We start from the raw sequence: 14,279 nt of genomic DNA, 5'->3' as shown, positions 1-14,279 counted from the left end.
GACGTTGCTCTTTTTTCTTCACTTGTAGTCATTTACATCAGAAAAGATAATTGTAGGGAAGAAGAGAGTTACATAACTATACACTAAGAGAGTTCTGTGAAAGGTTATAGAGAAGAATAAAAAATATGGAAAACCATACTTGGCTTTCCTGAGTGAGAAATCATAAAAAGACAGGTGTATAACAAAATCAATGAGATTTCTTCCATGAGCTATTACTTCATTCTATGTTTAGAAAGTGTAAACTGAGTGCACAAATATTAATGCATTTGCCCTTCATTAATACGCTGACAATGCTTATTCCTGTATTAAAAAAAAAGATTTGGCAGCTCAATCCCATATCCATTTTTTATGTCACAGTTACTGTAGGCTAGAATGCCAGCGAGGGGGCTTCTCTGCTCAGAGTCTCACAGGGCTGAAATCCAGGTGATGGTTTAAAACTCCCGGGTTCTGGACACTGGACATGCTCCAAATATGGGTTTCAAACCAGCAGCAGAACCATTCTGACATTTCTAATATCTGAACAGCTCATATAATTAAAAAGATGGAGATGCTGAGTAACCTGATTTCACCTACACACATCAAGTACATGTGTTTGTATTATAATGTACCCCACAAATATGTATTTTTAAATAAAATGATTAAAAATGGGCTCACATAATTAGTACTGACAAACTCAGGATGATTTTCCTTTTGAATAACCCAGAGTAAATTGGTTATGGAATTTTATTATATCTTCAAAATTCTTTCATTTTACTATGTAACATTTCATAAGATGATATTCCATTATATAAGTTAAATGCCAAAAGACTATCCAGAGGAAGTCAGAAATTGAAAATAACAGTCAATTTGAAGAGATAATGCAAAAGAATATTTTGGGTCACAAAGAGTTAAGACAGCTTCTGTTGAAAGTAATGAAATTTGGGCAGGCGCCACGGCTCACTAGACTAATCCTCTGCCTGCGGTGCCGGCACCCTGGGTTCTAGTCCCGGTTGGAGCGCCGGTTCTGTCCTGGTTGCTCCTCTTCCAGTCCATCTCTCTGCTGTGGGCCAGGAGTGCAGTGGAGGATGGCCCAAGTCCTTGGGCCCTGCACCCACATGAGACCAGGAGGAAGCACCTGGCTCCTGGCTTCAGATCAGCAGGCGTGCTGGCCGCAATACGCCAGCCTTAGCGGTCACTTGAAGGGGTGAACCAATGACAAAAGGAAGACCTTTCTCTCTGTATTTCTCACTAACTCTGTCTGTCCAAAAAAAAAAAAAAAAAGTAATGAACTTTATCATGGTCCATTTACTGTTGCTATAACTGAATACCACAGGCTGAGTTTCTTATTTGTATAAAAGAATTTTATTTCTCCTACAGTTCTGAACTCTAATATTTTACACTGGAATCTGGGGAAGGCCTTCCTGGTAAGGTCCGCAACATAGCAGAGGACATCACAAGGCAAGGCAGACTAAGAAAGCCAGAAAAAAAGGTCTGGTTTTATCATAAAGCCCCTCCTTTGATAGCCTATTAATACACTAAACCGCTGGCGCCGCGGCTCACTAGGCTAATCCTCCACCTTGCGGCGCCAGCACACCGGGTTCTAGTCCCGGTTGGGGTGCCGGATTCTGTCCCGGTTGCCCCTCTTCCAGGCCAGCTCTCTGCTGTGGGCCAGGAGTGCAGTGGAGGATGGCCCAAGTCCTTGGGCCTTGCACCCCATGGGAGACCAGGATAAGTACCTGGCTCCTGCCATCGGATCAGCGCGGTGCGCTGGCCGCGGCGGCCATTGGAGGGTGAACCAACGGCAAAGGAAGACCTTTCTCTCTGTCTCTCTCTCTCTGTCCACTCTGCCTGTCAAAAAAAAATACACTAAACCATTAATTCATGAGTGGGCTAATTCACTCATAAAAGCAGAATTTTCAGGACCCAATTACCTCTTAAAGGTCCCACTTCCTACTGCTTCACAATAAGGATTGTTTTCCTACATGCATTTTGGTGGAAACATTCAAGTCATAGCAATCTTTATACAGACCAATTTTATTATTTCCCTATGGCATACAAAGTAGAGCAGCTGAGACCCAAACCAGCGCCCATATGAGATGTAGGCAACACTGGGGGATGCTTAACCTACTACGCCACAGCGCTGGCCCCAAAAATGTTTTCTTTAAAGGATTTGTAAAATGTTCGCAAGATGGTAGTCTAGGCACTTCCAGCCTTGGTCTCCCCAGAAAAATACTGACATTAAAAATACACATAGATCATGTAAGAAATTTCCCTCAGAAGAGTTTCAGATTCCAGGTATGTGATTACAGTACCCAGGCTGAGCACAAATGTGAGAAAAAAATGCACCGAACAGCATAGGAAAGACAGTTTCACTTTAACTTTACCAGAATCACTTTGCCTTTAGAACATACAGCATGGAGCTAAAAGAGATACCCTCCACACTAAGGCTCATTCATGGGGAAATGGTAGTGAAGTGAGCATCCAACTTCACTAGGAACCAGATTCACCCCAATTCCAGGCCATTTTTCATATACCCACACTCCAAATCTACTGAGAATTATACTGATCCACCTGAAACAGTGCTATGGCTGACACAGTGTTAGGCCAGCACCTACAGATACAGGTTCACACTAATCCAGGCCCTAGGAATTCCCTCAGCACCAGGTACCAGGACTCCTTCAAAGTCAGATTAAACCCAAGTACCAGGCGCATTCTAGTGTCAGGCCAGAATAGATAGACTAGGCAAAAAGGCCCCAGCCTAGTATTGAGTTGGTCTCCATTGGTCTAGGCTCTAAACCACCCTTGTACCCTCAAACACAAGACACAACAGAATGGACCCAAAGACATAGCTGGTCCAATGTCTCCTAGAACAAGACTCACCCAGCCATGACCCAGAACAAGCCTTCCCCCATGAATCCAAACAGGAGGCCACTCTCTGATAGAAGTCTGTCAACCTGCATACCATCTATTGTGGGGCTGATATTTGAAGAGTTTCCCCTGCAAAAGCCAGTCTGTAGATATTGGAAAAGATGATAATTTCTTCAAATAATCAAGCCTCAAGGCAAAACGATAAGAAAAACAAAAAAGATATAGAAAATGATACCACCAACAGAACAAAATAAAGAGCCAGTCACTAAAGCTAAAGAAATGGAGATCTATGAACTACCAGACAAATCAAAAAAATTGTCTTAAGAAAACTCAGTTAAACTACATGAGAAAACAAACACAGAAAACTAAAAGATATAAGGGAAATGTAAGAACAAAATATGTAATTTAATAAAAGAAACTATTAAAAGAGAAATGAATATAAGGTTGGTATTTAACCTAGTGGTTGAGATGATGGTTAAGACAATGTGTCACAGTGGAGTACCTGGGTTCAGTAACTGACCCCAGCTTCTGACCCAAACTCCTGCTAATGCAGATCCCTGGACACAGTGGTGATGTCTCAGACAGTAAGGTCAGTAAGGTTCCTAGCACTATGTGTGACAACTGGATTGAGTTTTTGGCTCCCAGCTCTGTTCCTACCTCAAGATTATTATGGGTATTCAGAGAAAGAATCAGCGATGCAGCCCGCTCTCGCACTCTCTCTCTGTCTCCTTCTCTCTCACCCATCCTCTCATTCCTCCTCTCCCTCTGTCCCCTATGTTAAAATGAATACAAATTTTAAAAACAGAAACAGAACCTATGGAACTGACTGAATTGTAAATTTCAACAGAGAGCTTCAATTGAAGAATAAACAGAAGAAAATATAGTGGGCTCTAAGAGAATTCACTTGAAATTATCAAATTTCATCCCTGATATGCAGGGATGGATGGATGGATGTAACTTTCACAAATAAATAAATGTGATACAGGAGATTAACAAACTAAAGAACAAAAACCATATGATTATCTCAATAGATGCAGAAAAAGCACTTGATGAAATACAATATCTTTTCATGATGAAAAGTTTAAGCAAATTAGGTATAGAAGGAACATTCCTCAACACAATCAAGGCAACTTATGACAAACCCATGGCCAGCAATTTACTGAATGGGTAAAAGCTGCAAGCATTTTTACTAAGATCTGGAACCAGAAATAATGCCCACTTCCAACATTGCTATTAAATATATAGTACCAGAAGTTTTAGCCAGAGCCATTAGTCAAGAAAAAGATATTAATGGGATATAAATGGGAAAGGAGGAAGTCAAACTAGCCCCATTTGCAGATGACATGATTCTATATAGAGAGAGGATCAAAAAGACTCCCTGAGGAATTACTGAAACTCATAAAATAATTTGACAAAGTGGCAGGATATTATATGTTTTCCCTGATCTGGAGTAACTAATTAAATACATAAAATGTAATGTATTGGGGTGAAATGGACATTTTGACTGTATGATTTTTTACAGCCTTTGTCTCTTCTGTTGAGGAACAGTGTCTTTTTTTTTTTCATCATACTATCTGTTGAACTCTTAGTGTAGGGTTATCCTTATGAGTCACAAGTAAACCAAAAATAGATCTTTGTAAAAATTAAGAGTGGGAATAGGAGAGGGAGAAGGAAGAAGGGATAGAACACAGGTTGGAGGGATGGCAGGGTGGGGATTATCACTGTTTCTAACTCTGTATATATGAAATACATGAAACTTGTATAACTTAAACAAAATTTTTTAAATTAAAAAATCGCATGATTAAGTATGATCAAGCGGGACTGGCATTGCGGTAGAGCAGGTTAAAGCCACAGCATATACCACTGGTATCTAGGAAAACAGCAGAGGATGGTCCAAGTGCTTGGGCCCCTGTGCCCACTTGGGAAACCTGAAAGAAGCCTCTTTAGCTTGGCTCAGCCCCAGCCATTTCAGCCATTTGCAGAGTGACTCAGCAGATGGAAGATCTCTCTCTTTGCGTCTCCTTTTTCAAATAAATAAACAAATTGTTTTTTAAAAAGTTTGAGCAAGGATGCAGAAAAGAGGAACTCAGGTATATTGCTGGTGAGAACATAATTTGGTGCATCTGCTATGGAAAACAATAAAACTTCCTAAAATAAATTAAAATTAGAACTATGTTATGATTCAGTTATCTCCCTAGCATGTATACATTCAGAGGAAATAAAATCAGTATCTCAAAGATCTACCATGTTCATGTTTTCATTATTCACAATATCCAAAGTTGGAAACAATCTGAATTTCTGTCATCAATGAAAGGAGAAAAAAATTATACACAGTTATAGACAGATACACTTAGACACATACACCCCCACACACCCTTGAAATTCTCTTCTGCCTTGGTAAAGAAGGAAATGTTATTTGTGAGAAGAAAGATTGGAGGACAACATGCTAAGTGAAATATGCCAGATGGTTATGGAAGAAAAATACTTTTATGTAGAATCTAAAATTATCAAAATCACAGAAGCAGAGAATTGAATGATGGTTGCCAGAGACTAGACAAAAGTGCAAGTGGGAGATGTTGGATATGGGGTTCAAAGTTTCAATTAAGCAAAATGAATAAGTAAGTTCAGGATATTTAATGTATATAGATATGACTATAGTTAATGATTTGAACTATATTATGTACCTGAAATTTTCTAAGAGTGTAGGTCTTAAGGAAAATTTAATAGAAAATGGTGAGGCTGGCACCGTGGCGCAGTAGGTTAGCATCCCATATGGGTGCTGGTTCGAGTCCCGGTTGCTCCACTTCCAGTCCAGCTCTCTGCTATGGCATGGGAAAGCAGTAGAGGATGGCCCAAGTCCTCGGGCCCCTGCACCCACATGGGAGACCAGCTCCGGCTGTTGCAGCCATTTGGGGAGTGAACCAATGGAAGGAAGACCTTTCTCTCTGTCTCTACCTCTCTCTGTCTGTAACTCTAACTATGAAATAAAATAAATAAAATCTTAAAAAAAAAAAGAAAATGGTAACCATGTGAAGTGATGAATATTTTAACTGGCTTAATTATGGTAAATATTTTCACAATGTATATGTATATTAAAACATCAAGTCACACATCTAAAAATATACTATTTTTATTTATTAATGAGGGACAGTTATTTAGATGTAACAAAAAAATTACCTTTTCCAAATACTGACTCACAAAATATATCAAGATCAGGGCAATTCCCCTCATAACAAACAGTCTCATTATTTTTGCATGGAACTCCATTATGTAGAGTTATGTCAACTGGACATTCTGCTGAGCTTCCATTACAATATTCAGGCAAATCACATTCAGGATGCAAACGGGGCCTGCATAAATGATCGACTCCCCTAAACTAATGGAAATTAAAATATAAAATAGAGCATTACATATAAGATTGTTGTGTTTCTCAATATTTATTTCAAGTTATGTCAGTGATTTATATTTATATTTAAATTTTGACTTATTTTCTCAGTAGTATCAGAATCTTTTAATAGCATTTTCTTAATACTTTAAAAATAAACTGAATGCTATCAAACAAAATTAGGAGATAAGACATTTGAAAAAGTACTACACAAACTGATCTAGGTTTCACTTGTGTTTTCAGTACAAGGGAGGAAAGATCATTTTTAACTTTGGATAATTATTAATTTGGTGAAATATTGTAGCAATCTATTCAATTCCCAAATAAAATATTCCTATTAAATCCACAGTTTGTATTAAGAAATACTTACAATTTATATGACAAATGGGGGATACAAAGAACAGACAGAACAGAGGGAAACAGAAGGGTGATTAAAGAAGTTGTTAAACAATAGAAGTATTTGAAGAAGAAACCTAATCATAATCTTTTCTCCTGGAAATCTTCTAGTAAATTCCATACGCAGCATTCTGAAAATCTATATAAATATTTTTAAATGGGCATATCATACTTTTTCTTATTATATCTAGATGATACAGAAAATATTGTAGAGGTAAGAATGTAATCACGTGGGCTGGTGGTGTGTTATAGCAAGTAACACTGCCATCTGGGATGCACCGTCCCATCGGGTACTGGTTTTGGGTACTGGTTTGTGTCTCAGCTGCTTCACTTCTGATCCATATCCCTACTATTGGCTTGGGAAAAACAGCGGAGGAAGGAACAAGTGCTTGAACCCCTACCAACCTTGTGGAAGACCCAGATGAAGCTCCTATCTTCTGGCTTCAGCCTGGGTCAGCGCTTGCCATTTAGGCCATCTAGGAAATAAACCAGTAGATGGAAAATCTCTCTCTCTCTCTCTCTCTCTCTCTCTCTCTCTCTCTCTCTCTGTGTGTGTGTGTGTGTGTCTACCCGTATCTGTAATTTTTTCAAAATTAAAAAAAGAATGCAATCATGTGATGAGAAAAAAATCAATCAAAAATACAGAACCCATGGTAGACAGTTTAACATACATATTCTCATGAGGAACCTGTTACAAATATGATGGAAGGGTTTAATGGAAAACAGGGAACAGAAGTCAAATTGTTCACTGTTCAAACTAAATTGTGATCCTTTGGGCAAATGCTCTTCTATAATAACTTCATAACTTAAAATCTTGCTACAGCTACAATTTGGAAAACAAACATTGTTTTTAGTGAGTTTTACTCTTTATACATTTTTGGAAAATTTCTATATCATTCAACAACAAATTTGCAGATATATATCATAACCAGTACATCTTTATTTATGAATAAAATATAGTTTATATTGAATGGATAATTGTCCTTTTCAGTGAACATCCTCAGTATTAAAGAGTTTTATAACATGTGAAAATCAGGACATCAAAAAATCAAGGTAGTGAAAATATTAGCATTAGAAAGAAGGCTAAACAGTAAACAAAAATTCACAAATTCAGAAACATGGTCTAAATTTATTATTTTTTACTCTTTTATTAAAAGGGTAATTGAACTATAGCTTAAGTCCAAGTATTCTAGAGTAAACTACACATGATTTATTATGTCATTAGAAAATGTTAATAAACATAATTCTTACACGGCATTGTAAGCAGCAGTCTCCTGAGAGACAATTGAATCCTTGTCGCAGCTGACAAGTTGCAGGATCACAACAACTGTCAGGTCCACATTGCTATAAATGAGTAGAACATACAAGTAAAAATACACTACTACAATATTATCAATTTTAGTAGGAGCTGTATTTTCTGGCTTCAAGTTTCGAATTTGGGAGAAGACATGAGTATTGCTAACATTTATATTTTAGCATCTTCTAACATTGAAAATACTAACATAGGCTTTTACTTCAGGTCAGAAGTAACTGATACCCCCAATTACCTTCTTATCCAAATGGAAAACACAGGAAGTAATTTTTCTCAGAAACTGAATATCAGGAAATTCTCTATGGAGAAGAGAAGCAAATGTAGTAATCCCTAAGTCACCAGCTTTCCACCTACAGCTATTTTCCCAAGCAGAGTATGATGATTTCATTTACTTGAACAAAGATGACTCCAAAGTTGCTGAATTAGTTGAATGCATTTTTGCTGAACAGTAAGCCACTAAAAGAAAGAAGTCTAGAATTCTATGTCGTGGTCATCACAGGATGGGTTTTAAGATGTCCTAGACATTGCAGAAAAACTTAGGTGAACCTTAAGGAAAAGTGATTAAAAACTACTTAGGTAGAGGTAAAGGCAGATAATAGGCCAAAAAAAGAGGCTTCAGTCTAATGTGCGTGCCAAATGGAGTTTCAAAATGTGGTAGGGACTGGGGAGGAGATTGGAGGCCAAAAAGTATGTGAAGAAATTATTGTTATTTTGTTGAAATTCAGAAATAAACCAAGAACCTAGAGAACCACAGATTCATCAAACTTCAAGCAGGAAAAATACGAAAGCACCACATATATGCAGTTCAGAATCAGCAACTGAAATCCAAAGAGGAAAAAAAAAAATCTTGAAAATAGCCAGAAAATTGGGGCCAGTGCCGTGGTATAGTAGATTAATACTCCACCTTCAGCGCTGGCATCCCATATGGGCGCCGGTTCTAGTCCCGGCTGATCCTCTTCCAATCAAGCTCTCTGCCATGGCCTGGGAAAGCAGCAGAAAATGGCTCAAGTCCTTGGGCCTCTGTACCCACATGGGAGACCAGGAAGAAGCACCTGGCTCCTGGCTTTGGATCAGCGCAGCTCTAGCCATACTGTGGCCATTTGGGGAAGTGAACCAATGGACGAATGACCTTTCTCTCAGTCTTTCCTTCTCACTGTCTGTAACTATAGCTCTCAAATAAATAAAATCTTTTAAAAATGTAAGAAAATAGCTAGAGAAATAAACCACTTTATGCACAACAACATAATGGTAATACTTCCCAATGACTTCTAATAAAAAACTAAAGACTGTGGACACTATAATATCCTCTTTGAAAAGCCAAAAGAAAAATCTCTGTATACACAGAGTTCTATAACCAATAAATATCTTTCAAATGTAATCATAATGCTTACATTTATATCTTTACAAATATCCTTACAAATGTAAATATAATGTGAAAATATTTTCAGATAAATAAACACTAGGCTCACTGCCTATTGATCTGCACTGAAAAATTGGTAGATGAACTTCTGCAGCTGAGCAAAAGGGATTTAATGTGTAAACACTCACCACATAAAAGAATTAAGCCTTCTTGAAATAAGAAATTGAGGGCAAAAATTTCTTCCTTTTAAATTCCCTCAAAATAAAGTTGCTTAAAGAAAAATAATACCCATGTACATAGAAATAAAATGTATGGTATCAATACTACAATAAGTGGGGAGGTAGAAATGTAAGTATATTGCTTTAAAATCCATACCATATAAGTGAAGTTGAATCACACAATATGCTAGTAGACCAAGGTAAGTTAAAGGAAGACAGTATAAACTCTACATGAACCATTAAAAACAAAATGTTATGCGGGCAAGTACTGTTGCATAGAAGGTTCAGTCTCCACCTATAGTGCTGGCATCCCATATGGGCACCAGTTTGGGTCCAAGCAGCTCTACTTCAGATCCAGCTCTCTGCAAATGCACCTGAGAAAGCAGCAGAAGATGGTCCAACTTCTTGGGCCCCTGCATTCACGTGGGAGACCTGGAAGAAGCTCCTGGCTCCTGGCTTTTGCCTGGTCCAGCCCCGTCTGTTGTGGCCATTTAGGGAGCGAACCAGTACATGGAAAATCTCTCTGTGTCTCCCTCTCTCTCTTTCCCTCTCTACTCGTTGTATCTCTGCCTTTCAAATAAATAAATGAAATTTTAATATTACAGCATGACTTGTCTCCTCAAAACTCAAGCAGGTGTTGAACTTCTTATGTCTTAAAATTAATGGTTGATGGCCTAAGGATGGAGATTTGTTTTCACTGTGTTAGCTAAGAAATGGGACTACTTGAAGGTCTTTAGAGTATTGGAGACATTTCCTCAGTGGGTGTTTCTTGAGAATGACTGATTATTTTGAGTTTGAGTTCAGTCTGGGTTCTCTCTGCGTTTCCTGGATCATCATGCGATCACTCCTCCACACTTGCCATGCTCAGCCTCCACAGATGCTGGACTACGGGGTACATGAACCTGAACGGAAACCTTCATAATGTGAGCTGAAAGAAACCTTTTCCTTACTAACAAGCTCTTCTCAGGTGTTTTAGTTAACATGATGAAACGTGGACACATTAAAAAATACAGACATCTAGTCGGATAATAGAATACAAAGCTAGATACAAAGATAGGAAAAGAACAGGTAGACAAACAGAAAAAAGATGCATATGAACTCAACCACATTAATTATTAAAAAACAAAATATATTAAACACATAAGCTAAAAGACGGATATTATCACTGTGGATAAAAAGATCCAACTATGTGATAGCTACAAGAAATCTGTATTAATTAGCTAATAGCTAATATCAACTAAAAGTAAAAGGGAATCAAAAGACACAGCACCCAAACACTAGTCATGAGGAAGCGGGAGTAACCATATTAATGTCAGATAAAGAATATTTACCAAGGTTAAAGAAAGTATTTCATGATTAGTCAATTCATCAAAAGCCATAAAAACTCCTAGCAATATTTAAGTAAGGTAGTAATGCTTCAAAAACCTAATATAAAAACTATCTGAAAAGATTAATAAGCAATTTACAATATTTATGGAAGACTTAAACTCTCTTCTCTTAGTAAGTGAAAATATCATATGTTCTCCCTGATTGGCGACAACTAACTGAGCACCAAAGGGGAAACTTGTTGAAGTGAAATGGACACTATGAGAAACAGTGACTTGATCAGCTCTTGTCCTGACGGTTGATGTACAATGTAATACTTTATCCATTTTAGTATTCTTTTTTGCTCTAGTACCATTGGTTGAACTCTGTAATTAACACACAATTATTCTTGGGTGTTTAAATTTTAACTGAAAAGTGATCCCTCTTAGTAATTTGGAAAACATTATGTTGAGTGAAATAAGCCAATCCCAAAGGGACAAATACCACTTGTTCTCCTTGATAGGTGACAACTAACTGAGCACCAAAAAGGAAACCTGTTAAAGTGAAATGAACACTCTGAGAAACGGTGACTTGATCAGCCTTCACCCTGACTGTTGATGAGCAACTTGATATGTTATCCCTCTTAGTAATTTTTTTGTTTGTTCTACTTAATACTTTTGTTGAATACTATAATCAATACACAATTCTTCTTAAGTGCTGAAACTTAACTGAAAAGTGATCGCTGTTAAATATAAGAGTGGGAATAAGAGAGGGAAGAGATGTGCAATTCGGAACATGCTCAAGCTGACTTAACTCAAACGGTAGAATTAGAAACATACCAGGGGATTCCAATTCAATCCCATCAAGGTGGCACGTACCAATGCCATCTCACTAGTCCCAGTGATCAATTTCTGTTCACAATTGATCGTAATGATAGGATTAAGAACCAAAGGGATCACATAAACAAGACTAGTGTCTGCAAATACTAGCTGATAGAATCAAAAAGCGAGAGAATGATCCAACATGGGAAGTGAGATACACAGCAGACCCATAGAATGGCAAATGTCCTAACAGCACTCTGGCCTCATAATCAGCCCTGAAGGCATGCAGATCCGGCTGAAATGCCCATGAGAGTATTTCAGGCATGGAAAGCCAAGACACTCTGGGGAAAAAAAAAACTAAATGAAAGATCTCCTTGAGTGAGATCCCAGTGGAAAGAATGGGTCATCAATGAAGGAGGTACCTTTCTCTGAAGGGAGGAGAGAACTTCCACTTTGACTACAACCTTGTCTAAATATGATCAGAGTTGGTGAACTCAAAAGGCTTCCATAGCCTTGGCAACTCATGACAAGAGCCTAGGATGATTACTGATGCCATAAACAAGAGTGTCAATTTGTTAAGTCAACAACAGGAGTCTCTGTGCACTTACTCCTCAGGTAGGATCTTTGTCTTTAGTGTGCTGTACATTGAGATTTAATGCTATAACTAGTAATCAAACAGTATTTTTCACTTTATGTTTCTGTGTGGGAGCAAACTGTTGAAATCTTTACTTAATGTATACTAAATTGATCTTCTGTATATAAAGAGAATCGAAAATGAATCTTGATATAAATGGAAGGGGAGAGGGAGTGGATAAGGGGAGGGTTGCGGGTTGGAGGGACGTTATGGGGGGGAAGCCATTGTAATCAATATGCTGTACTTTGGAAATTTATATTCATTAAATAAAAGTTAAAAAAAGATAATTAGAAAGGATAATAGAGGGGTGGCATTTTGGCTTAGTAGGTTAGACTACTGTTTGCAATGCAGAATCCCATACAAGTGCCAGTTTGAGTCCCAGCTACAACATTTCTGATCCTGCTACCTGCTAATGTGTCTGGGAACCCAGCAGAAGATGGGCTAAGTGCATCGCTCCCTATAACCCCCATGGGAGAACTAGAAGAAATCCTGTGCTCTTGACTTTAGCCTGGCCCAGCCCTGGCTGTCATGGCCATTTAGGGAGTAAATCAGCGAATGGAAGATCTGTCTCTCTCTCTCTCTCTGCAACTCTACCTTTCAAATAAATAAACAAATATTTTTTAATAAAGAAATGGTATAAAAATTTGAACAACAAAAAACACTTGCCATTTTGAAAACGAAACATATTGTACTGAAATGTGTCAGAAATCAATATATTTAAAAGTATGGATTCTCCCATAGGGTGTGGGCGATCCAGTGAAACTGCCTGTCTAATCCATGCAGTCAGCCTGAGAAGTGGCAGGCGGCGGGAGCCCCAGTTACATTACTCTCTACCCCTGCCTTCTGCCAATCAGGTAAACTACTCTTGGGTGTGGCCCAGGTCCATCAGGACCACCTGGAAAGCTACCCTGGCTACGCAACCTTCAAGCTGATTGTAGAGGCATATTGTCGCCAGTGTAGGTTCTGTCCTATAGTTAGTGTTCCCCAGAGTAAGTTACACCCCTTCTCCCTGCCCTTTAAAAAGTGTAGGTGGCTGTGAATAAACTCAGACATGTTTGCTGAAACTTGTGCTCCTTGTGGAAAGAACGCTGTTACCTTGCTCTCCCTGACAGTGTGGCTTTGCAGGACAAAGGGAGCTTGCAAACAAATGGTTCCAGGTGGATTTGATATCCTGAAAGGTGGTAAATGAAGATGCTGAGTAAATTAGAGTACATGTCCCTTTCTCCATGACCGACTTAGGTTAATATAAACAAAAGCCAGGGCAGTTTTCAGAATATCTGAAAAGCTTCATGCATTAATTCTGACCTTTAACCTCATCTGGATTGAACCACACAAACTCTTATCCACTTCTCCCCAAAGGGAGAAACAGTAAATCTGGGCTGAGGCTTAAGCTTATGCTCACTCCTTGGTGGCTGAATGATCCAGGAAATATGCTGTTGAAGCTACAGCAGTCCCACTAAGACAAACTAATTGGAATTATCAAGGATGTATTGCTGATTTAAAGCTCCAAGACCATATGGTTACCTGTCTACTGGCTTGGATGAAAAAACTGTTCAGGGAAGCCTGTAAATTATGACAAAGTTTATGTGATCCCTTTGGTTCTTAGTCCTATCATTATGATCAATTGTGAACAGAAATTGATCACTGGGACTAGTGAGATGGCATTGGTACGTGCCACCTTGATGGGATTGAATTGGAATCCCCTGGTATGTTTCTAATTCTACCGTTTGAGGTAAGTCAGCTTGAGCATGTTCCGAATTGCACATCTCTTCCCTCTCTTATTCCCACTCTTATATTTAACAGCGATCACTTTTCAGTTAAGTTTCAGCACTTAAGAAGAATTGTGTATTGATTATAGTATTCAACAAAAGTATTAAGTAGAACAAACAAAAAAAAATACTAAGAGGGATAACATATCAAGTTGCTCATCAACAGTCAGGGTGAGGGCTGATCAAGTCACCGTTTCTCAGAGTGTTCATTTCACTTTAACAGGTTTCCTTT

General features: G+C 38.3%; 1 protein-coding gene across 8 annotated transcripts in view; it reads right to left on the bottom strand.

The window, feature by feature from the left end:
* The window catches only part of LOC103352161 (disintegrin and metalloproteinase domain-containing protein 32), a 175,236-nt gene that overhangs the window by 75,004 nt on the left and 85,953 nt on the right, over positions 1-14,279 (bottom strand). For 7 of the 8 annotated variants that reach the window (XM_070068596.1, XM_008273944.4, XM_070068593.1 and 4 more), the window contains 2 exons: positions 7,880-7,972; positions 6,025-6,223 (listed from right to left, as the gene is read on the bottom strand). In XM_070068596.1, coding sequence (XP_069924697.1) covers positions 6,025-6,223; positions 7,880-7,972 — 292 coding nt within the window. The remainder of the gene's footprint in view (positions 1-6,024; positions 6,224-7,879; positions 7,973-14,279) is intronic. The other variant, XM_070068594.1, reaches the window with a different exon arrangement.

Source organism: Oryctolagus cuniculus, chromosome 2 (assembly GCF_964237555.1).
Source record: "Oryctolagus cuniculus chromosome 2, mOryCun1.1, whole genome shotgun sequence".
In the NCBI taxonomy this organism is placed as follows: domain Eukaryota; kingdom Metazoa; phylum Chordata; class Mammalia; order Lagomorpha; family Leporidae; genus Oryctolagus; species Oryctolagus cuniculus.
This window is presented reverse-complemented; position numbering and strand designations above follow the sequence as displayed.